The sequence below is a fragment of the Euprymna scolopes genome, chromosome 12 (assembly GCF_053919585.1).
Source record: "Euprymna scolopes isolate OS-2025 chromosome 12, ASM5391958v1, whole genome shotgun sequence".
Classification (NCBI taxonomy): Eukaryota; Metazoa; Mollusca; class Cephalopoda; order Sepiida; family Sepiolidae; genus Euprymna; species Euprymna scolopes.
In genome coordinates this window covers 145,896,832-145,923,795 of record NC_136493.1, presented here as the reverse complement: position 1 = coordinate 145,923,795, position 26,964 = coordinate 145,896,832, and the positions used below count along the sequence as shown (strand labels likewise).

General features: G+C 34.7%; 1 protein-coding gene across 1 annotated transcript in view; it reads right to left on the bottom strand.

The window, feature by feature from the left end:
• Positions 1-26,964, bottom strand: part of LOC145291527 (uncharacterized) — a 1,250,821-nt gene that overhangs the window by 654,939 nt on the left and 568,918 nt on the right. Inside the window, exons 58-59 of the mRNA XM_080137518.1 lie at positions 8,771-8,806; positions 8,059-8,097 (exon numbers count right to left, since the gene is read on the bottom strand). Coding sequence (XP_079993644.1) covers positions 8,059-8,097; positions 8,771-8,806 — 75 coding nt within the window. The remainder of the gene's footprint in view (positions 1-8,058; positions 8,098-8,770; positions 8,807-26,964) is intronic.

Genomic DNA, 26,964 nt, shown 5'->3' with positions numbered 1-26,964 from the left:
TAGTGCTATGTCATTCTATTACAGGCGACGCTGGGTATTTTGCTTCTACATACGCACCAACTCATGCCCTGTCCCTTCCTCCCTCTCTCCAATACGCATCTTTTTTTTACTTGGTCGTTTGGCTAAGATCAAAGTGTAGTATCTGTTCTTAGAATTAAAGCGGTTCCATCCTCCCCCTACCCCCACTAAGTAAATATAAATTATGCATCTTTTTTTAATAGGAGATAATGCTCGGGAGAAAATTAAGCTGTATAAGACGGTTACTTGGTCATTGGGCTAAGATCAAAGTGTAGTATCTGTTCCTAGGCCTGGGATGTGATCAAATACAATCACTCATATGTTTGTTTATTTACATTTTAAAACGCAGTAAAACGAATCTCGTTTCCTGTCTAGACATCTCTCTCTCTCTCTCTCTCTCTCTCTCTCTCTCTCTCTCTCTCACTTCGTCTTCCTTATCCTGAAGTGTTACTAAAAAGGAAAATGGTGTCTTGCTTTGTTTTGTTTTTTTAGTAAAAACAGCGATGGTTAATATTTTTTGTAAGCGTATATATTTTTTTTTTTTTACTTCACATTTTTTGCTTGGTATTTTTCGTTTAACTATCATATCTAATTATTTTTAACGTACTAAAACTTTGGTAACGTTCTCCCAACGTGGAATTTTTGTATTTTGATACGATTTTATGATGTGTCTTTTTTACCGATAACAAAAGTCTCTTGTTTTCATAAACCTATCGCCATTACAGCTTGATTACGTCAGAGTCACGTGACATGACTCAGCGTTTAATAAATTACGTATAAATATCATTAAATGTCACTTATTTTGCCCCCCCCCTGCAGAAAATCGATCAGCTGACCCACTTCTGATGGTCCTTTTGGGCTAATTTTTCTATATTTGTCATCCGAAGGATGGGGCTTTCATATGATACCAAGTTTGGTAATGTTTGTTGTGTCTGTCAAAAGTTTTTAGCAGACATACAAGCACACACACACACACACACACACACACACACACATACACACACACACACACACACACACACACAATTTGCCTTTTATATATTAGATGGTTAAAAGCTGAACATTATCTACCTCATCCACACCATTTTTGCTTTTACGTAAATTTTGACAAGATACACTTGAAAAAGGTTGGAAGTTATATTAGCCGAAAAGTTGTGAGAATGACACTCAAGATGAGAACAGTAGTCCAAATAATCAAAATAATATAAATAACCAATCCACATCTGAAAAATTCAGAAACATTCATGTTTCTTGTTTTATTTATTTTTTATCTACAAAGTTATTATTTTAAATGTAATTCCTAATCTCTATCTCTACTATTATATAAAAGGAACTTTATGTATACATGTTCATTCCCTATGTACTCGGAAATGGCTGAGCCAATGTTTATTTTTAAATTAAAGTTTCACATGTTTATCCTACGCCGTGGAAAATATTAAGTGAACTAACGTTGGTAGCAGGGCGTTGTTTTTCCGTGTGACATATATTATATGTGTTCAACTTATGTGAACCACAACTGAGAGAAAGATGGCATCATTTACGAAGGAGAAACAAAGCCCAGCAGTATTTTTGTCATTGCTACAAAACATATGAGAATGAGTTTGACACTTAGACATCACAGATATCGGCCGAACTGACGGATTAAAAATAATTACGGACAAGTTGGACGAGATATATTTAAGGGACGAAAACACGATGTAATACATGTCATTTTACTCTTACAAAAGAACTGCTGAAATAAATATAGACGCCTTTTTGGTGCATTATGAATTCTTGTACCAGAAATTATGTAAATACGGAATTTCTCTGTCGGAAGGAATCCAAGCAGTTTTTGTTTTAAATGCAGCAAATGTACGAAAAATTAGCAAGGACAACATGTAGAAGTTTAACTTCTGCAGCAATGAAGGATATTTTTTAACAAAAGTTTTTTTCTGATATTTCTTCATTAGAATATAAAACAGTTCCAACTATCAAGGAAGAAATTTAAACTGTAAATTTCAATTGGAGCTAAAGTAAAAGGGAACAAAAATTCTATCGAGGAAACAAAACAAATCCAACAGATAGACAAGGTAGGACAATGCGTGATCCTAATAGGCATTTTGCCATAGATTGTACTAGTTAAGTTTTAGTCCTAGAAATATTAACACTTGTGGATTCAGACCAGGTACACCTCTCATTAATTAATTCCGAGTTTTGTTATCAAACATTGATAAATGATTCCAATATAAAATTATCCAATCTTGTAAAAGAGACACTGGGTATGGCAGTGTTGGATTCTGCCTGTACTAGAGCTGTTACTGGAGAACTTTAGTTTAATGTATTTTTTTGGTACATTAAATGACCGAGATAAGCGGTTAGTGAAGACTTAAATCCAACAGGACATTTTGTTTTGGTGATGGAGAGGAGGTAAAGGCAATTAGAGCAGTTGGTAACTATAGAAGGCATAAAAGGTGTCAGAGCAAACATAGAGGCTGACATTGTCGAAAATGATTTACCCTTGTCATAAATCAATGAAAACTGCTGGCATGGTACTAGATTTTAAAAGTGACAGCTGTAAGATTTTAGGCAAATATATAAAATTGCAAAAGACAACTTCTGGACATTATAGTCTTCCATTGACAAATATGCTTTATTGATATCATTGGCGAGAAGCAGTAGGGCCTTTCATGATAAGGAGTTTCTGGCTCTTATTAAGGATGTCTGTGATTCGTGCTCAGGCTTAGAACCCCACACACACACTCTTCGTCCGGTGGCGGGCTTGGCTTTTGGGAACCGGTTTAATGACACTGTATGTACGAACTTAAAAGAATTCAGACATAACCAATGTTAGAGTTTACATTTAATTGGCGCATCCACTAGGTATTCTGCTACCAGGCTGATTAAAACCAGGAAGAGTGAATAAATTATTCGCAACATATTTTTAATGTGGATAGCATATTTTTAATGTGGATAGCATATTTTTAATGTGGATAACATATTTTGGATTTCTTAAACACTTAAGTGATAATGGGGGAGAATTTAATAATGATGATTACAGAGAGATAAAGGAAAAAATGAATATTGAAACCTGCACTACAGCTGCTGAAAGTCCATTCAGTAATGACACTGTGGAACATCACAATCTAATATTGGCTGAAGCAATAGAGAAAACATTGGAAGATAAGAAATGTGAACCAGAAATAGCTTTGGCGTGGGCTGTTAGTGCCAAAAATATTCTTCAGAGTCATTCTAGACATAGTCCAAATGAGCATGTTTTTGGATCTAACATAAATATGCTATCAGTTTTGATAGACTAATTACCTGCGTTAAGTGCTTCAATAACCAGTGATATGGTTAGAATCAATTTAAATGCTTTACATTCTGCGAGAAAAAGGTTCATGGAGACTGAATCAAATGAAAAAACTGAGAGAGCACTGCAGTTTTTTATAAGACATGTGGATGGATGATTTGTGACAGGGGACAGTGTTTACTATAGAAGACAAAACTCTAAAGGATGGCGTGGCCCTGCCAAAGTTTTGAGTAAAGAGGGTCAATGTGTATTGATTCAATATAGAGGAGCATTCTATAGAATGCATCCATGTCATTTGATGAAGGTGAACAAGGACCTTAAAAGGCCAATGAATAAAGAAAATGGTGGAATATAAAATTATTGGCAGTAATGAGTGGAAAAAAGGAAAGATTATGAGTACACAACCAAAATCAACTGGAAATGCACAGACCACAGAGAGCCCATACAGAGCCAGTCAGGGTACGGGATTATATAATGTAAAATAATTCTTAAAGAGTGGGGGTGGGGTCTGAAATGTTTAAACAGTTGTTACAAACCTGCGTTATGCAACTTGTCCAAATCTGGGTGGACCATAAATAAATGAATAAAAAAGAAATAAAAATGGCTGCCTTGTCTCTTTATATGCCTGCAATGTTACCACCTGATATGCAAATGAGATGCTGCTGGTTGGAGATAAAAGAGGCCTGATTTATCAGAGAGGACGTTCATTTTGGAGTTGAATTTTGAAGAAGTAAGTTTGATCAGCAGAGGTGCTTTTGAAGTTGAGAGAGTAATAGCAGAGTTGAATTTTTGGTTAAGAAGATTTGGCAGCAGTGTGTCAAATCTAAGAATTGAGATTTGACTAATTTAATCACAGGAAGAAATCCAAATGGTATGGATCAAGGAACAGGAACAGGTCACAAACTGTTGGACAAAGATGGAAGCCTCTACTGAAATTCTAAGTGACTTGTTGTGTTAATAAGCCATTTTCTTTGTTATTTTCTTTCTTTTTATTGGAACTTTGACTTACACTTGACACCAGAAGACACCAGCAATGTTAAAGTTTGAGTTATCGGACTTGGTGGCTTCCTATATATTTAGTTATGCCCCTTATCTTGTGTGGATGTTCAATATGGTGTCTAGCCAACAGTAACAGATGTTTATCCTAAATCGTGGGAAGTACTAAGTGAATTAACACTTGATGTATCTGGGAGTGTTCTTACATAGGTTTTGAATCAGAATATTCCTGATAAGTATTGAAAATCAGTAATCGAAACAATCCTATTAAAAAAGGAAGCCCGATTTTTACCAAAGTTAATACGTTTATGCAGCCTTACATCCTAAGTGTATTTGAGAAATTTTATCACCACATCAGCAGAAAAACACATCAACTGTAGATTCATTTATAAGACAAGGGCGTGTTTGAAATAAATATTTCGTTTTAGAACACAATTGAACCATAGTACTTGACTTTTGTACATTTAACTTTAATTCAAGTCATCATGTAAAAATAATGCATAAAATGAACAGTTGGGTCTCTGATATGATGGGCACGTTCAAAATGAATGTTTCTGTTTAGAGCACAATTGAACCATGATACTTAACTTTTGTATTTTAAACTTTTAGTCAAGACATTATTTACAAATAATTTTATGAAATCAACAGCAGATTCTCTACAATGCAATAGAGACTACAATGCATTGTGAAGTAAGTCACTGTGGGGAGGTATGTGAAGCATCCTCCTGGTACACTGCGGGGAGGGGTTTTAAACTAAAGCAGGCAATCGATTGATTTGATTGAGAAATGGGCGAGTTCACCAATTTCAATGACAATAAAAGTATGGGAGGGTGGAAAATTTGTTGATCCTCATTCAATCCTGTCGGGTCTCCCTGCTAGTTCAGTCTAAATCCAATATGGTTGTTGTTAATTTCTGTTTGAATATCTGTACAGCATTAATTTTTAAATTTCTTTTGATCATGTCTCTATCAAGCAACCAAGACTTTTTTTTTAGTCACCTCTTCACTATTGAAACCTTGAACCATTCTTCTCTAAGCGAATGGGTTTCTTTTCATGGCACAGTTATTAAAAGTAGACTGCTAGAATTATCACAACTGATGTTGTGAAAAGACTTATTTTTGTAAAACGTGCATCTGTGGTGTGGTTTCTGGTCATTTAGGAGCATCTTAGGTATAGCCAAGAACTATAAGAGCATTTAATATATTTTGGGTATAAAAGTTATGTTTTAGTGCAGGAATAAAATGAAGAGGATATATACAGACATGCATGCGTATAAAATAGGAATAAATGCAACATTAAGAGAATAGAAGGGTTACCAGTTAGTATGTCCTATCTAAAACATGGAGTTTTGTAAACGAAAAGTTGTAGAAAAACTAAATTTGATAACGAAACATTTTTATACAATATCAAAGAATATAAAATTATTTTCATGTTAGTACATGTGTTTGGGTGAACAAGTTGAGTGAATGAGTGAATACCAAGTCAATATGTTCATAGAATGAATATATGTGTGTAAATAATATGCGTATATAAGTATTTGGCAACGTGGCATTGTATATGTGTTTGTTTTGCTTGACTTTTTTAGTGCATTTCTAGATGTGCATGAGTTGATGAAGCTGGTCTGCGAATTATTGACTCCTTTTCCTTTTGCAACCCCCCTCGGGCCCCAAAAGGCATGGGGGTGGCTTGAAGAAAATGCATTCTTGCTTGGGTTCCTTTCATTCAACAAGCTGGTGAAGTCTCTCTAAAACTGATTTTCTTGACCTGGTTTCATAGGAATTTCTAAATTCGCACTGGCTTATTACTTTCATGTAAAGATTTTCATAGATTGAAATTCGTCATGTTAAAACTTGATAGCTTTAGGAAGTAACGAAGAGAACATATCCAACCCCAACCCCAAAAAACGAATGAGGGTAAGCAATCAGAACCATTTGTGTTTCAGCATTCGTTTGAATTGCATCTTGATGTTTAATCTGCCACACGCTTCTTCTTTCAGTCAGACTTAAATTGTTGTGTAAACATATTTAAAGATGCATATTCTTTTGAACTGTTTGTATTATTATCAGATTAGTTAAACTTAACAATGAATTTTTTTCTTCCTTTCTTTTTGTTATTTCACGTATCTACACCCCAAACAAGATTAATTGCCATTGAAACGTAAGGAGCTACTGTGAATTAGGGACCATGTCTACAGGAAGACTCTAAGTAGGGAGTTGAGCAGCAAGATGTCTGTTCACATTACATTTAAATGTCTGCATGTTAGTACGGTTGGATAAGCAGGATACAAGGAGGTAATTCCAAAGTCTAGCAGTTTGAGCAAAGAATCTTTTCCTAAGCCAAATATGCCAAATTTCCTCTGGAGTCTTTTTTTATACTGAAAACAATATTAATTAACTACATGTTAACACATTGTATAGAAATATGTGTTCTTTATTTTTTATTTCTGGTTTGAGCAATCATACAGAACCTTATTAGAGATGGTAAGTGTTTTTACATTTATTTTTTCATCATCTAAACTAACGATCCACAGTGAAAAATAAAATACATTTGCCATTGTGTTGTGGTGTCCAGCTTACAGATAATAATGAACTCTTCGGCTTGTACTGTGTATCTTGTAGGGTTATGCACACGTCATGCACACTTGGCAGTCGGATTGACGTAAAAGCCCTCCATTTATTTGTTGTGTTTACCTTTTTTTTCAATATATTTTGTTTTCAATAAATACAGAGTTGTGTCTTTTGTCCGAACCCTTACCACATTGACTTAACAATTAAAATCTGTTTAGGATTGATAGATATTAACTATGTCATATTTTCTTATTGGTTATAATCAGTTTAGTCAATGCACTTTTTTTTTCTTTTCTTTTTTCCGGTTATGATGGGTTTCAGAATTAATCTCAAGCATAAACATAAAATGTCAATATTTAAATAATTGGAAAAATTGATTTTTAAAGATTTGGAGGTAGACTTACATTGACTGCAATCCTGAACAATACCAAGTCGGTCAGTGTGTATATTTACAGAGGAAGAATTACTTATCATAATATGTATGTGCATGTACGTTTGCATATGTGACCAAACATATCCAAGAAAATCAAACAATTATGCTGTTTTATATTTTATTTTTTTCTTTATATATATTTTTTTTATTGAAATAGATTTATCAAAAACTCTTGACATCAATGAAAAAATCCCAGGTAAAGACGAGTTAGATAAGCTAGTATATATATATATATATATATATATATATATATATATATATATATATATATATATATATATATATATATATAAACACCCGATCTCCAAGCTGGAGATACTAAGCTTAATATCGTTTAAAAAATCGATAACAAAAACTATGTAAATATATAAACAATAAAAACTAAACATTAAATTGTCTATGGCATCATAGCGTAATGGATTAAGACGCTGGACTGAAATTACATAAGGTCCGGGGTTCGATTCCTAACAACAGTGAAGCTACGCTGGAGAGGAGTAGGGCCCCAAAACATGTGTGTACGTAGATTACTGTTTTTTAAAAAATGATTAATAAATAAATAAAATTACGTCCAAATAAAAAAATGAGCGACTTTCTAAAAAAAAAAACCAAAAAAAAACACCCGATCTCCAAGGTGGAGACGCTAAGCTTAATATCGTTTTAAAAAATCAATAACAAAAATTATGTATATATATATATATATATATATATATATATATATATATATATATATATATATATATATATGAATTACTGACCTGTTATTGAAGTTTCTGGCATTTTACTGCTTTGAGTCTCTGTAATATAAAATATTGTTACCATTATTAAAATACTATAAAATAATTTTCTATTTTGATAAATTGCCGTAATAAAGTTAGGTTTTCAAAGCATTAAACAGAAGATCTTGAAAATGATTGAACTTAATTTTTGTGTCTTTTAAAATTACAATTCTACAAAGGGACAGACTTTACAAACAAGTCGCATGGACGGATAAAAATAGATAAAAATTTGTCTAATATGAAAAGATTGTATTTGTGAACCAACTTAAGATGAATGTTTGATATTATTTTTTTTGTTTGATTTTATTACTTCAATGTGCTTCAAATTATTAAAAACAATAAATTGAATGAACAAATAGGTTTTAAATGAAAAGAAAGTCAGTTCTCATTGCATTGAGATGGCGTTTCTCGGGATTCTGTTTACATTCATTATTTTTCTTTCCTTTTTTTTGGTTATGATGTGTACATAGTTATTTGTTTTAATTCTTTATTCTTTTTTGGTTAGAAACGCTTTTAGAATTATCAATATTTTTGGTTATAATCATCCATGCGAAGTATTGAAATTTAAATGATGACAAAAATACATTTGTTAAAGACTCTCGGATAGTATTACACTAACTGCATTCAGATAATACCAGGCAATGCTGGGTCGGGTCAGCTCGTATATGTATATGAAAGAAAGACTACTAACCTGTTAGTAAAGTTACTGGTGTAATTTCTGTAACCTCTGGAATATAAAATATTATGTGTTTGTTAATGAGAAATGAATCAAAATATGAAATCAAATAATTTTCTACTTCAACAAATTGCCTGAATAAAGCAAAATTTTCTAAGCACTAAACAACAAAAAAAAAATCGCAGATGTAACATTACCTCCCTTTCTTAACACAATTACACAGACTTGCTGCCAGAGGGCGTTTTCAGACCTGAGTTTACTGCCCTGTTTTACATGCCAATTGACGCTCCTATCAGGGATACAAAAGGGGCTGCATAGACAAAATCTATTGTTTTTTTTTCTACTTGCCTTGACTGATAACACATCAGCCACAGACCTCCTCAGTCTGTTCGCTGCTATAAATGCAGCATGTGTGTGCACTCACGCACAGGCATACTTTTCTGGTACATCAAATTTTTCTCCACTTACAACATCCGTCTACTCACAATTTGTTGAACACATTCTTGTCTACTTAATTTCGTAACAAATACCAAGTATGTGCTTAAGGACATATAATTTGGTAGATAAATATTTTTTATCCATAGACACTGTATCATAGCAAACCCAGTTTGGTTCATGGTTAATAAATTTTTGTTGTATACATGATGCTTTCTTGAGTTGTGAATTTGTTCTCATTGGTATGCTTATATATTGAACACTTTAAATATATATCAAGTATTGGCGCTGTCCAAGTGTTGGTTCAAAGTTTCCATTTGTGACCTCGATTGAATAACTTATGTTATCTCTGTATATAATAGTTCTATATATAATAAAATAGAGACGATTATTCGCATCTATGAAAAATATACCATGGGAAAAGAAACACTGAGGTCACACATTATTCCAACATGGCCACGCTACCTGTCATTGCCTGATGCATCTTTTTTGGTTATTATCAAGCGATTTAATTCAATATACTGAATTTCTACAATAATTCTGATGAAAAGTAGTCTTCCAAACAAGTAATACTTAAAGATGGTAGCAAGATACTCATTGCTATGCCCTTCTTCTATCCTAGTTTACCCTGTTACCAAATATTTCATAGGGTTCAATTCTTACACACATCCATGATTATTTCATCATTTTGTTTTATTAATAGTCATCTCATACTCATTCCGTATGAAATAATTAATGCTCCCTTGAGTTTCAATTATTTTTTTGTTCCAATCAATTTGATTGGTTTCTCAGATTCATTTCACTATTTAATCGAATGAATTTTTAAACAGTTTTAGAATTAATTTCAAGTGAGCGTCCGTTCTTATTTGCTTTGATAAAAACATTTTTCATATCACAACAAAATATAAACATTGGTATTTCTATACAAAACAATACACAGACGTAAGTCATTTTATTTATTTTCACACATTACCTTTTAATACATCTTTTGTAATATCGCAACAAAAACAAAATGGACATTGCACTTATTTTCGTCAATAAAAGACATAAAAACACATAACTTCATTTTCACCAATTTTTTTTTACAACTTTTCTATCATATTGCAATAAACAATTAACATTGTCATTTTATTCTTGTAGAACGTCCTTAGTTTCTCCAATAAAAACATTCATGTCGTATTGCAATAAAAAACAATGATATTAAACAATGAAAACAAAACAAAGTACACATATAACTTGATTCATTTACATTTAAAACATTTCGGTCATATTAAAACATTTTGGTCATATTGCAACAGAAATATAAGTATTTTTTCATACGTTTTGTCATACCACAAAAATAAATATTTTTTCGTAGCTCAAATCAATAACAGAATAACTTGATTCCAGTAAAGCAACTGGCCCTGATGGTATTCCAATTATAGTACTCAAAAAACTTCAACCTGAACTAGCGCCCATACTTACAAAACTGTTTAAACGTTGTCTTAAGGAGAATAGTTTCCCATCTCCCTGGAAAATCTCATCAGTATGCCCTGTATTTAAGAATTCAGGTGATCGCTCATCCCCCTCTCAGTACAGGCCAATAAGTCTCCTGTGCGTCATGAGTAAGTTGCTAGAATCTGTATTAAATACAGAAGTAATCAAACATCTCAACAAAAATAACCTTCTTAGTGACACTCAATATGGTTTCCGTTCTGCTAGATCTACAGCAGATGTCCTTACAGTTATATCGCATAGGATTAGCAAATCTCTCGACGGTGGCAATCTTTCTAGGGCAATTGCTCTTGACATATCTAAAGCCTTTGATAGGGTATGGCATAAAGGTTTACTTCATAAGATCGCTAGCTATGGTATAGCTGGAAAAGTCTTCTCAATTATTAAATCATTTCTTTCTGATAGATTCATAAGAGTAGTAGTTGAGGGGCAAAAATCAGAAGCTCACAATATTAATGCCGGTGTCCCTCAGGGATCCATCCTGGGCCCAACTCTTTTCCTGATCTACATTAATGATCTTCCAAATCATATCCTTACATCATTTGTAGACATTTATGCTGACGACACTACCATTTATGGTACCACATCTAAGACAGTAAACGAGCAAGTTCTCTCCAATTCTCTCTCCTCTGATCTTGAGCACGTAGTACAATGGGGAAAGGAGTGGCTGGTTACTTTTAATGCATCTAAAACCAAGCTTCTCTCTTTACATCATCAACATTCTAATCCACATTTGTCATCAATTGAAATGAATGGCTCTCGTCTTCAGGAGGCCTCAAGTTTTGACAAGCTTCTGGGCTTGACCATTACTCCTGATCTTAAATGGAACACGTATATCAAATCTGTTGCCAAGGCCGCTGGAAAAATGGTGGGATCTTTCTATCGATCCAGTAGATATCTCACTGCTGATGCTATTCTCTATCTATATAAGAGCCAGGTACGTCCAAGGATGGAATACTGTTGCCACATCTGGGCAGGAGCTGCTAGAAAGAACTTGTCCTGCCTTGATAGAGTTCAAAATAGACTTCGTAGCCTCGTAGGAGATGTCCTTTTCTCCTCCTTGCAACCTCTATCTCACAGAAGAGATGTTGCGAGTTTGTCTCTGATGTATCGTTATTTTCATGGAAAGTGTTCAACTGAGCTTCAATCTATGGTCCCCCCTCGCCAAACTTTCACAAGAAACACTCGTCTAGCTGTAAACACTATCAATAATTTCCCCCACTCTTTATCTGTGGCTAAACCTAAACGTAGATTCCATGAACAAAGCTTCTTTCTTAGAACTGCACGCCTGTGGAATTGTCTTCCGTTTTCCTGCTTTCCGGCTGACTACAATATGGTTTTGTTCAAGTCTAAAGTAAATAAGTTCTTGATGAGCCGTTCCATATAAGTTATTAAATTTACCAAATTTTCATTACTAATGATTACTAAATTGACCAACTTCTACTGTACACTCTTTAACCCTTATCCTTGAGTGGCCTCTGGGCCTTGATAATGTGGTGATGCCTTTGTAAAAAAAAAAAAAAAAAAAAAGAAACAGAACTTGATTTTCTTTGATAAATTATTAACTTTTCAGATTTTATTCTTATCTGTTAAACAGATTGCCTTGTATATATTAGGCGCACTTTTTATTCCGGAAAGTCTAGGAGGAATTCCTAAACAAAGATTCCTGATAATGAAAACTGAATAATTTCAACATTTTTATGTACTTATTCCGGAAACATTTATAATTGTCACAGTCGAGAAGGAATTCTTAAGGAAAAATTAGATATAACGAAAACTGAATATTTTCGACATTTAAAAATAATGTTTAGAAGATTAAAGCTTTCTTTAAAAACTATTTTCAGAATTTTAAAATAATTATTCTGGACAAATTTATTATTACCCCAGCCTCTGAGGAATTCTCAAACAAGGAAAGATTACAGATAATGAAAATTGATTACTTTCAGCATTTTAAAATACTCTTTTCAAGATTTAACCTTTTTTTTTTTGAAAACAAGCTTATTGTTTTTTTACTGGAAAACTGACAGTTTCATTTTCAATTATCTATGAAGAGATACTTCATCCTGTATTTTTTTCATTTCTATTTACATCAGAAAAAATATAGTTTCAAGAATTGTTGAGACAAAAATAGGAATTACATTTTGTGGCTAAAGCACTGAAATAACACAAATTATATTAAATGTTCCAGTTTACATGTACATGCAAACACAGAACAAGGTTCCAGGCTAATTTTCCATTGGGGGTACACATGTAGGTGCTAACATAAAAAAATTAAACAATAAAATAAGCAAAGATGAAAAATCCTTTTAGATATATCTCCTCGAGCAATGCTAAGAAACGGGTCCTGCTACTTTGAAATAAAGTTAATAATGTCATAATCATGTCAGAAAACAAAACAAATTAATTTTTTAAATGAAAAAAAAAAAAAAGAACGGCAAGTAAAAACAGAACAAAAATGCTACATTCACACATTGTACTTCTTTACAAAGATTTTTTTCAAGGCATAATCGTGTTGACACACTGGTTCTCGTTAGATCACAGAAGTTAAGCAATGTTGAGCCTGGTTAGTACTAGACGAGTGACCAATTTGGGAATTCCAGGCGCTGTATATAGGAGGACGTTGACACCTCCCTGCAATAGTTGCAAAAACCTAATGTCATCATCTCCCTTAACGGGAATATACATGCGACTGGGGACTGCTTGCGAATTTCATACTCCCATCGGACTTCCTTCTTTTGGTTAGTGCTGTTTCAATTCCAATCAAAAAAAATTCTTGTTTGAATTCCACAATTTCTATTTCATTTCCAACAAATTATCTCATCATAGAAGGAAAATGAAAAAAAAAAATCTTACTATTTCCACCAATGGAAAATGTGAATACAATCTCAGAAGAAAAATAAACAAACGTTCAACACCATGTCATCTATATCTCCTTTTATAAAATAAAAAAATGTAAAAAAAAAAATCTTACATGATGTCATTTCTTTTTTATATATAAACACGTGTTAAACAATAAATAAATTCAAGCGCTTACTTTTTCTCTGACCATTTTGAACAAAATAATATTATAAACAAAAACAATAAATAAATTCAAGCGCTTACTTTTTCTCTGACCAATTTTGAACAAAATAATATTAAAAACAAAATAATATTAAAAACAAAAACAATAAAAACAAAACAAAAGCAGATTCACAACGGAACAAAATAACAAACTAGGGAAAACAAACAACAAACAACAAGTGTTTAAAAGTCAGTCTTAGCCAAATATCAACATCATCCTTCAAAGAATAGCAACACTCTTCATGAACAATGCGACAACCAAATATTCTCAAACATTATGGAAGAAGTTGTGTAGCAGTCATGAATAAAATAAAGACTCTCTCATGAACCAATGTCCCTGCTAAACAATTTGGTGATACACTGACCAATCAGCTTGCAGGGTGTATTGATTCCATCTATCCCCAAGGAACTTCTGGAGTTCTTTTGGGTATCACGATTGGTCAACAGAGAGAACCCAGAAAGTATCAAAGATATACATCCATTCTTTCTTCCGTCCCTGTCTACTGGACGCTTCAGCGTTGACGATCTTCACTGAAGATAATTGCTGGCCGACCTATGACAGACCAAAGAACTTTAAACTGTTCATTTTCTTCACTCAAATACCGAAATATACTTTCACGTTATTTTCATTTACTATTAATTTATAGTTAACAACAGAAAACAAACAAAACAAAACAAAAAAACTTAGTTTTTCAGGAAGCAAGGAAAGAGGATGAAATTTAGTTAAACCCCCAGAAAAAAAAGACGAAACTCAATTCTGAGAACATCTAAAAAAAAAAAAAGAAAAAAGACAAAAAAAAGCTTTCCAACAAACTAATTAGAAACTAATAAAGAAATCCGATTTTTACCCAAGTGAAGAAGAAGAAAGAAAACATTTTCAATATGTAGACACTTCTAAGATGTTTTTTCTCTTATTGAAAACAGTGCATACGCGCGCACACACACACAGAGTCTGAGATGATGCAAAAAAATATTGGTGAGCTTTTTTTTCTTTCAAAATACAATAAGAAAACTTTTTGATAAAAAACGAATTTAAAACACTTAATTTTTATTTAAGCGCTGCCTTAAGGAGAAGTGCTTTCCGACTCTCTGGAAGACCTCATCAGTTTGCCCTGTATTTAAGAATTCAGGTGATAAGTCATCTCCCTCTCAGTACAGACCTATAAGTCTCCTGTGTGTTATGAGTAAGTTGCTGGAATCCATATTAAATAGAGAAATAGTCAACCACCTCAGCAGGAATAACCTTCTTAGTGACACACAATATGGTTTCCGCTCTGCAAGATCTACCGCAGATGTGCTGACGGTTATATCCCACAGGATTAGTGAATCTCTTGACAAAGGCTTCCTTTCTAGGGCAATTGCTCTTGACATATCAAAGGCCTTCGACAAGGTATGGCATAAGGGCCTACTTCATAAGATTTCCAGCTACGGTATAACTGGAAATGTTTTCTCAATCATTAAATCACTTCTCTCCGATAGGCTCATAAGAGTAGTAGTAGATGGACAAAAATCGGAGGCCTACAATATAAATGCTGGAGTCCCTCAGGGGTCAATCCTGGGCCCAACTCTCTTCCTGATCTACATCAATGACCTCCCTAAACACATACTTAAATCATTCGTTGACATCTATGCTGATGACACGACCATCTATGGCAACACATCAAAGGCTGTAAATGACAAAGTTCTGTCTGATTCTCTCTCCTCTGATCTCGAGCGCGTGGTTCAGTGGGGGAAGATGTGGCTGGTTACCTTTAATGCATCCAAAACCAAACTCCTATCCTTACATCATCAATGCTCTGATCCCCATCTGGCATCAATTGTGATGGATGGCTCTCGTCTGGGTGAGGCTCCGTGTTTTGACAAGCTTCTGGGTTTGACCTTTACTCCTGATCTGAAATGAAACACGTACATCAAGTCTGTTGCCAAGTTCGCTGGAAAGATGGTGGGATCCTTCTACCGCGCCAGAAGATATCTCACTACTGATGCAATTCTCTATCTATATAAAAGCCAAGTATGTCCAAGGATGGAATACTGTTGCCATATCTGGGCAGGAGCTGCTAAAAACAGCCTATCCTGCCTTGACAAAGTACAAAATAGACTTTGTGGCTTAGTGGGGGATGCCCTTTTCTCTACCCTGCAACCTCTCTCCCACAGAAGAGACATTGCGAGCCTATCCTTGTTTTATCGTTATTTCCATGGCAGGTGCTTGTCTGAACTCCAATCTCTGGTTCCCCCTCGCCAATCTTTCACGAAAAACACCCGTCTAGCTGAATCCACTGTGAAAAATTTCCCCCACTCTGTATCTGTGCCTAAATCAAAACGCGGATTCCATGAACAAAGCTTCTTTCTTAGAACTGCATGCCTGTGGAACTCTGTTCCGTCTGCCTGCTTCCCACCGGACTACAACTTGGAAGTCCAACGTTAACAAATTCCTAATGAACCGTCCCCTTAAGTAAACACTTCATCAAATCTCCACACTAACATAATGTACTTGCAATAACCCTTATCCCTGAGTGACTTCCGGGCCTTAATAAGTGGTGATAACTGTGTAAAAAAAAAAAAGTAAATTATCAAAAACTTTTGTTTTCTTTCTTTCGTTCTCTCTTTCCATACTTAATATTTACCACTACTTTAACAATCTCTTTAAAACCTAAATTACACCAAGTTGCAACAGTTAAAGGCTGAACAGACTCAAGTCATCACTAAACGTCTTGAAACCAAAAATAAGCGACAGCAATTACGAGTTACTGTTAGTTAAAAGGTCAGTTTCAGCAAAATATTTACATTACCCTTCAAAAATTACCAACACTTTCCATGAAAGATTTGACAAAAATACTTTTCCAAACATTCATCATACACCAAAAATGGCCAGAAATTCAAATAACAAAATCATCACTGACAACATTATGAAAGAAGTATGTATAAATCTTTTCATAGGATATTTAGAAAAAAAAAACAAAAAAACCTAGTCAATATTGAGTTCACCTCCTTCCTCTTTCTCATCCTTCTACCAACACCCAAATGCTGCCAAGCAACCTATATGTAATGTGTGCAGATATCTAAGAAACTAGCAAGGAATACAGCACAGTCTGAAAAAAACAAAAAAAACTGATAGCTTCACAAGATATAAAACTTTTATTTATATTCCTTGTTATTTCAATATATTCGCCATGTCTTTTACAGACCGTTTTTTATTTAAAGTAGGTAGGTGAACTTCTTAGCTTTTAGCCCCTAAACTTCAAATTTATCTCCTTCTCTAAGCTATTTTTCTTTGGGACCATGTGACACCATGAGATGGGGGAGGGGCCTATAACCAAACTTCCCTTTCAAAATAGTAGTTATGAACTTATACTAAGTATAACAGTTTTTTTCTAATAAAAGAGAGTAGAAAAGGCATTGTGGACGGATTTTTGGCAAACTAGAAACTGTTGATTTATTGCGGACTATTATTCTCATCTTTTTAGTTGTTGCTTCACAACGTTTCCGCCAACTATTCCTCTGGCCTTCTTTAGGTGGTAACCACGACCGGGTAGGAACTCTGAATCTCCTAACTGCATTCTCAGCAATTACTGCCTTTCCATAGTTGTTATCGTCTCATCACGTTTTTGAAGATAGCGGTTTCAATCCTACCCAAAAGCCGGCCAGAGGATTACTTGGCCAAAAACGTGGTGAGACGACAACAACTATAGAAAGGCAGTAATTGTTGAAAATGCAGTTAGGAGATTCAGAGTTCCTATCCCATCGTGATTACCACCTGACGAAGGGGTCGAAACGTTATGAAACAACAACTAGAAAAGATGAGGATAATAGTCCGCAGTAAATAAATTAATAAATAATTCACAACGTCGAATGGTTGACCCACTCAAACAAGACCGATGATGAGGGGAGGTTCTGTCATGATTTCTCCATTGCCTATGACCTCACTCAGATTGTTCAGGAACCTACCCGTGTGCCCGATAATGACGGCCAGTATGCGAGCCTACTAGACCTTTTTCTCACAACTTGCCCTGAACTATGTTCAGTTTCTGTTCTGTCGCCTCTTGGATCTTCCGACCACTCTGTTGTATCAATTAAGATAAAAATGAAATGTAATAAGTCCCCAGACGTACCTCTTCATCGTACAGTATATCGATACACTAAGGCTGACTGGGATAGCTTCCGTACATTTATATCTGATCTACCTCTGCATTCCATGTTTAAAAAGGATGTGTCCTCTATAGTATTAGACCTAACTGAATGGTTAATTGTAGGTATTGACCATTTCATACCCTCTAAAAAATTTCAGCAAAAACCTAACAGCCAGCCATGGTTCTCTCCAGAATGTGCTGCTGCCATTGCGCACAGAAATCACTTTTTCCACTGCTTCAAACGTAATAGATGTATGGAAACTAAAGCCGTTTTCAGGACTGCCAGCAACCATTGTAAGAAAGTAATAAGGAACGCAAGAGAGTTGTATGCTCAATCTGTTAAGTCCAAAGTAGCTGAGCAGCGGCTTGGTTCCCACCAGTTTTGGCAAATAGCAAACAGAATCCTGAACAGAAGCGTGTGCTCCATCCCAACTATTATCAATGGATCTGAGGTAATCTCGTCAGCATCAGACAAAGCCAAACTCTTTGTCAAGAACTTTGCAGCTAATTCTACCCTTTGCGACCAAGACCGCCAACCCCCAATATTTCCTCTTGTATCAGAAAACACGCTATGTGATATACGTATATCTGTACGTGATGTTGCCAAGCTAATCAAAAACCTTGATTCCAGTAAAGCAACTGGCCCTGATGGTATTCCAATTATAGTACTCAAAAAACTTCAACCTGAACTAGCGCCCATACTTACAAAACTGTTTAAACGTTGTCTTAAGGAGAATAGTTTCCCATCTCCCTGGAAAATCTCATCAGTATGCCCTGTATTTAAGAATTCAGGTGATCGCTCATCCCCCTCTCAGTACAGGCCAATAAGTCTCCTGTGCGTCATGAGTAAGTTGCTAGAATCTGTATTAAATACAGAAGTAATCAAACATCTCAACAAAAATAACCTTCTTAGTGACACTCAATATGGTTTCCGTTCTGCTAGATCTACAGCAGATGTCCTTACAGTTATATCGCATAGGATTAGCAAATCTCTCGACGGTGGCAATCTTTCTAGGGCAATTGCTCTTGACATATCTAAAGCCTTTGATAGGGTATGGCATAAAGGTTTACTTCATAAGATCGCTAGCTATGGTATAGCTGGAAAAGTCTTCTCAATTATTAAATCATTTCTTTCTGATAGATTCATAAGAGTAGTAGTTGAGGGGCAAAAATCAGAAGCTCACAATATTAATGCCGGTGTCCCTCAGGGATCCATCCTGGGCCCAACTCTTTTCCTGATCTACATTAATGATCTTCCAAATCATATCCTTACATCATTTGTAGACATTTATGCTGACGACACTACCATTTATGGTACCACATCTAAGACAGTAAACGAGCAAGTTCTCTCCAATTCTCTCTCCTCTGATCTTGAGCACGTAGTACAATGGGGAAAGGAGTGGCTGGTTACTTTTAATGCATCTAAAACCAAGCTTCTCTCTTTACATCATCAACATTCTAATCCACATTTGTCATCAATTGAAATGAATGGCTCTCGTCTTCAGGAGGCCTCAAGTTTTGACAAGCTTCTGGGCTTGACCATTACTCCTGATCTTAAATGGAACACGTATATCAAATCTGTTGCCAAGGCCGCTGGAAAAATGGTGGGATCTTTCTATCGATCCAGTAGATATCTCACTGCTGATGCTATTCTCTATCTATATAAGAGCCAGGTACGTCCAAGGATGGAATACTGTTGCCACATCTGGGCAGGAGCTGCTAGAAAGAACTTGTCCTGCCTTGATAGAGTTCAAAATAGACTTCGTAGCCTCGTAGGAGATGTCCTTTTCTCCTCCTTGCAACCTCTATCTCACAGAAGAGATGTTGCGAGTTTGTCTCTGATGTATCGTTATTTTCATGGAAAGTGTTCAACTGAGCTTCAATCTATGGTCCCCCCTCGCCAAACTTTCACAAGAAACACTCGTCTAGCTGTAAACACTATCAATAATTTCCCCCACTCTTTATCTGTGCCTAAACCTAAACGTAGATTCCATGAACAAAGCTTCTTTCTTAGAACTGCACGCCTGTGGAATTGTCTTCCGTTTTCCTGCTTTCCGGCTGACTACAATATGGTTTTGTTCAAGTCTAAAGTAAATAAGTTCTTGATGAGCCGTTCCATATAAGTTATTAAATTTACCAAATTTTCATTACTAATGATTACTATATTGACCAACTTCTACTGTACACTCTTTAACCCTTATCCTTGAGTGGCCTCTGGGCCTTGATAATGGTGTGATGCCTTTGTAAAAAAAAAAAAAAAAAAAAAAAAAAAAAAAATAATATTCATCTTAATGAATTTCAATTAAAATAATATATATAAAAACTTTTGCTTCACCTATTTTGTCCCTCAGTCCTCATTTTCAACGAATGAGTGATGTTTCTACAAAGGGGGGAAGAAAATAGTGTATACTCAGTCGGCAGTTTTGTGTGATGCTAGAGATGACTAAATTCTCTTTCCAATATATTCTTGTTGTCATGTCATTAATAAGAGTGCTGGAGGTAAACGTTTTTCCGGGCTGATGTTATCCACCTGATAGTCAGGAACTTGAACGTTGGAGTAACTCCCAAGGGATTGTCCTATCAGCAGGTGCAAAATACCGGGGTTGCTGCATTGCCATTAGTGAATGGAATCAGACCCATGCAGTAACTTCTGGTTGGGCCTCTCAATGCAATATTAGTGGGAACTGCTATGGCTTTTCCTTTCAATGATTAATGAGTTTTCCTTCTTCATTTATTCTTTTGTCCATATTCTCTCTTGTTTTCCCTTTGCCCTGCTCTTAATAACTCTGCTGACTCCACAACCTAACTATGAAAAATTGAAACAAACCAATCTAGAGAAAACTCAGAATCACAACTTTTAATGTAGACCCCTACTACAAGGTCCCCTTCTCTAACATCAGGGGTCTGTTCCAACCTTCCAGAGTTTGATATCCAATTATTGAAGACCAAACTTGAACTATTGTTCTTGTGTGAAGCTGGCATCAATTCAACTGCTTCCTTAGCCAATTTCTTCATCAAAATTTATTCTAACTTCACATCTAAACTCGACCCTTAAAATCGCCATGGATATGGAATATGTGCCTACATTAAGGATAACTTCCCCAGTGGCAGGGAAATCTCCAAAGAAGACCCCAAACATCTCTACATGTGCTTACACACAGCACAGTATTTATATTTGTCCTCTACCGCCCCCACAATGATGGAGTAGCTATATTTGAGAGTATCACTGAACAAATTGATCATATCCTGTCTGCTCGTTCTTCAGCCAACATTCACATCCATCATAAATGGGCTTTAGGTGATTCCACTAGTATTTGATGAAACTAAACTCTTTGCCAAGAACTTTGCATCAAATTCAATCATGCTATCAGGGCCACCCACCCACCAAATGTCCTCTCAAAAATAATCTGAGTGGCATTCACATATCTGTTTATGATGTTGCCACACTCTTGTCAGCAAAGCAACTAATTCTGACAATATTTCAGACATAGTACTCAAAAAGCTGCAACCGTAACTTGCTTCCCAACACCTTGGAAAATGTCATTAGTTTGCCCAGTATTTACAATACTGGAGATCGGTCTTTAGCATCTCAATCCAGACCATTTAGTCTTCTGTGTGTTATGATTAAGTTGCTTGAATCAATGTTAAATAGAGAAATTTTCAACTACTTCAGTAAATACAACCTACTTAGTGACAAGCAATATGGTTTCCACCCTGTGAGATCTACAGTTGATTTACTGACTGTAATGCCACAAATGATTATTGAATCTAGTGACGGGGGTCTCCTCTCAAGAGCAACTTAACATATCAAAGGCATTTGATAAGGTTTGGTATAAAGGTTTACTTCACAAGATTTTCAGCTATGGGATATCTGGAAATGTCTTCTCAACTATCAACTCTTTTCTCTCCGATAGGTTTATACAAGTTGTAGTCGATAGGCAGTCTGAAGCTCAAAGTATTAATGTTGGCATGCCTCAAGGATCCATCCCGGGCTTAACTGTCTTCCTTATCTTCATCAATGATCTCCCAAATCACATTCTAAGTTCATTTATTGGCATACATACACACGACACTATGACAACACGTCAAAGGCCAACAAAGACCAAGATCTCTCTGAATCTCCCCTTTGACCTTGAACATGTGGTGCAATGCGGTAAAAGTTGGCTGATTTATTATGATACATTCAAAACCAATCTTCTATCTTTTCACTATAAACACTCCTATCCCTATTTGGCACTAATTGATGTGAATGGCTCTCATCTCAAAGAAGCTCCCTGCTTTGTCAAGCTTCTGGATCTGACCTTCACTTCTAATCTTAAGTAGAAGATTTACATCAAATCTGTTGCCAAAATCACTGGAAGAATGGTTGCATCATTCTACCCTTCCAGAAGTTATATCATTGTTGAGACAATCCTCTACCTGTATAAGAGCCAGATATGTCCTAAAATGGAGTGCTGTTGTCACATCTGGTCAGGAACTGTTTGAAACATCCTATTCTTCCTTAACAGAGTTTATTATTGGCTTCAAAACCTAGTAGATGACACCCTGTTCCTACAACCTCTTTCCCACAGAAGAGACGTTGCAAGACTGTCTCTACTCTATCATTACTTTCATGGCAAGTGCTCATATGAGCTTCAGTCTATTGCCAAACTTTCACAAAAAAAACATTCGTCTAGCTACAACCACTATCAGCAATTTCTTCCACTCTATATCTGTGCTTAAATTTAAATGTAAATTCCATGAACAAAACTTCTTTTGTAGAACTGCCCGTCTGTGGAACTCTGTTACACTAGCCTGCTTTCTAGATGACTACAATATGGTTGTCTTCAAATGTAATGTAAACAAATTCTTGTTGGGTTGTCTCCTTACAAAATCAAAATCTGCCCACTTTCCACCATTAACGATCATTACACTGTTGTCTTGGTGGCCAGCATTAACCCTTATCCTTGAATGGCCTTGAGAAGTGGTGAGATACTTGTAAAAAAAAAAAAGTTGCACTAATTTAAAATGAGTACAACTCTATATGGACTACTAAATTGATCAACAACTAAATGTTCACTGATTAAGTCCACAATTTTAGGACGCATTAATAAAACATGCTCCAACATCAGTGTAAACCCACTTGTACTTGTCTCTCAAAAACATATTCACAAACCTTGTGCTCCAACAACCATGCAGATCCACTTGCATATTTGATGTCGACCATAATGCATCAACAATCCTGAGATTGAACGTTTGTTAACTAAAAAAAATCTCACCGCCATCCGTGGAGCCTCAATTGCAGTCATTAACTTCACAACATCTGCCTAAGAATGTGAGGTGGTTTGAGATTCTTATGAGTTTTCGATATTCTTCCAAAATTCAGTGAATGTTGATATAATTGTTATCTGTTTTCCACAAATTAATTAAATATCGAAGTTCAAAAAAATTTCCTTTATTTTGTGAAAACATGATATTGAGAAATAAAAAAGCACATTGTAGTTAAGTGGATGTAATGCGTAAGCTCTTTAAATATAATGCCATTAATGTAATTTTTAAATATAATACCGTTGATATAATCCTTTAAGTATAATACCATTTATATAATATTTAAATATAATGCCATTGATATAATTTTTAAATATAATACCATTGATATAATTTTTAAATATAATACCATTGATATAATTTTTAAATATAATACCATTGATATAATTTTTAAATATAATACCATTGATATAATCTTTAAATATAATACCATTGATATAATCTTTAAATATAATACCATTGATATAATCTTTAAATATAATACCATTGATATAATCTTTAAATATAATACCATTGATATAATCTTTAAATATAATACTGTATAATATAATATGAAAGAATTATAAAAAGTTTTTTGTGATTTCCATATGATAATTTCATTGTTCCATTTTGATAGCAATGCATCATAAAACATGAAAGCATTTATCACATTGTGTTCAATCTTGTGTATACATTTATTGCATCTCATGTCATCATTTTCTTACGTTTAAAATTTGTATTTAGTTGAAATTACACATGATAGCAAAAACGGACTTATAAGAAAATATAGTTTGACGCTGTGTGTATAATATCCTGAACCTTTTTGGCAGATTATTAAACATAACACTAAGGAAGGCTAAATAGACAAATTGATTGAAAATCTATTACACTGACCAACACATATTTTGGTGCCCAAGGTTTCTAAGCTGATTTAGACTAATTTCTGGGTGTTGATTCCGAAAGTCATATTAATTTTTTTTTCTCTCATCAAGTCAAATTGTTGATATATTTGCTATTTTATATATTTTTTTACCGTAAAATTAGGTGTTATGCCTCCCTGTTTTGAACCCATTACCTTTCTTTAAGTTACTCTTGACTACAAAGTTACTTTCTTCCTAATTTTCTCTTCCGGTTGGTCTTTACTTCCTTTTTGCAACCACTGGATGCCTCTTTCTTCATTATCCGCTCCCATCCCTGGGATCAACGGTATATTTTACTCATTTTTTTTTCTGGACAATGAGTTTGTTTACTTTGTCATGCAACATGATATTTCATGTCTCATTTCTTTACAAACTTATTCAGTTTTCAATTTCTTTAATTCCTTCATTTTCTTAGCCTCGTTTGTTATTCTTTTTACTTTCTCATACTCGTTATTTTTTCTCTTTCAGTTTTTATTTTTTCTCTTTAAGTATGTATGTGGATTATGTACTAGTCTTCAGAGTCATTATTTTTAGAATAATTTATCTGAGAGGAAAACGAATTAACATGTATAAGGCAATGACAGAAAAACTAGAAAAAGACCTTCAGTCTGTAGTTGAATGAGGACAAAAATGGATGGTCATATTCAATGCTGTCAAGACCTAGCTTCATTTAATAACTACGGGAAACCTGCTTAACCACTGATAACCATGGCTTATAATACATTACTTGAAAGTACTTTGTTCAAACTCCCCGGCTTAACGCTCGCAGGGAACATGAGTTGGAACAGATACATTGAGGGCATTGCCAAGGCTGCTGCAAAGAAGGTAGGCTCTGTCTATTGTGCTAGAAAGTTACTTACACCTGAGAGTATCCTGTACCTCTACAAGGCCACCATTCACCCATGTATGGAGTATTGTTGTCACATTTTGCCCACTGCATCTGCTACTAGTCTCTCCCTCTTAGACATAGTTCAAAAGAGAGTCGCCAACCTAATAGATCCCTCTGCCTGTTTTACAAATATTTTAATGGTGAATGGTCTGACGAACTTCAAACCCTTGTGCCCCCTTGATGGAAATACTTCCAAAAAAACCCAACAAGCAGTAAAATCCCACCCCTACACAGTAGAAATCCTTAGATGTAAAAAAGGCCTTCTACTCTAATAGTTTCTTCCCTAGAACTGCTACACTGTAGAATTCCCTTCTGGGTTCCTGCTTCCCTGACTGTATTGACATGTAGAAGTGCAAGTGTAAACAGACATCTTGCTGCTTAATTCCCTACATAGTATCCCTGCAATTTATGTCCCAGATAGTAGCCCTTACATCAAAGTGGCCAGTACCTTGTTTGGGGTGAAAATGAAATTAAAAAAATATCTAACTGTGAAGTGTAGGTGTGTGTGATGACAGTACATTAGGTGTGTTTCTATAGTCATTCTAGCTTCATAATTACAATTGTACGTTGTTATCGTAATGTATGTTAATTGATTATGACATCAGAAAGCTTAAAGTAAGAGTCAAATTTTCTATATAATAAGCTATGTAGTTGGTAAGGAGCGGACACTGAGTAGTAAATAGGCTTACTGATTGTGGCATGTTTTTGTCGATTTCTGGGTCAAAGTAAGGTTTATTCTCTTAATTTTAGGAATTCATTTATATGTCAGACAGGAAATAATTAGACTGCATTATTTTACTTTCGTTGCAGAGTTTTGGAGCAAAAATTAAGCATGTCTAAATCGTCTAGGCAACGTTGTTTTAACAATCCAAATGTGTTTTGCTATATTTCCAGGGAATATACGTTGCAATCCAATAGGAAATGTATCAATGAATTTGTGAAGTGTGTTTATTTGTTTACTCTCTTTATATTGTGATTTTTGTATTTCTGTTGTAGTTGCAGTCTCCAGGTTTAACTCAGCTTCTATCTTTTGATTTTTGATTTGTTACTGTAGGCTTATTTGAAGTTAATTCATCAAACAGGCTTGAAAGAGATACAATTTTACTTTCACTTTGATCTTCTTGATCCTCAACAAAGCCTGAAAAAGTGTATCCTGCTGATTCTGCTTCATTATCATCAGTTGAAAGGAGATGATGTAGAATCCAATTCTTAATAGTGTTTTCCATGTAATTCTTTTGAAATTTCAATTTGAATCTTGGATCTAGGAAAGTAGACGCAAGTTTTTATCATTTAGATAGGATAAAGATCTTGTTTCCATTGGTTCATTGAATTGTTCAATAATGGTAAGATTCCACTAAAGTCAGAAATATCAGAATTAGATTGGGCAGCTTTTGAAAGAAATAATCTCAAAGCTAGAATTGTAGGTATTATCATCGATATGGTTAATGTTCTGTGACTTGCTTCTTTGGTGATTTCTTCAAATGGATTCAGAAACCAAACAATTTCTTGAACAAGTTACCATTGGTAGGTTGTTAAGGTAGGAAGCTTGTTATTAAGAACTTTTCATTGTTCTAAATTTTATTTTAGCATATAATATTTTGAATTCCACCGTGAGGTCACATCTTGAATGGGTTCATATTTTTCCAAATTAAGCTGATCCTGTATTTCAATTAATTTGCTCATTGCTAATGGAAAGTGATTAAAGTGAGAGACTATATTTCTGTTATAATAATTGTCTTAACAGCCTGTTGGGAAAATAATGAGCCATTTATTGAGAGTTGCAATCTATGTATGAAACTCAGAAATGGAGTATTATTTGTAGCAGCTGTCCAAATGTCTGTAGTCAAAGAAATACTGCTAATTTTATAAAGAGATGGTTGAAGTTTTGTTTTTACTTTTGTAAATATATTGGGAATTATTTTTTTAGTGAAGTACTTTTTTGATGGAATACTGTAAAGTTTTGCAATAAGCCTTTTAAATCCAATGTCAGATGTTGCA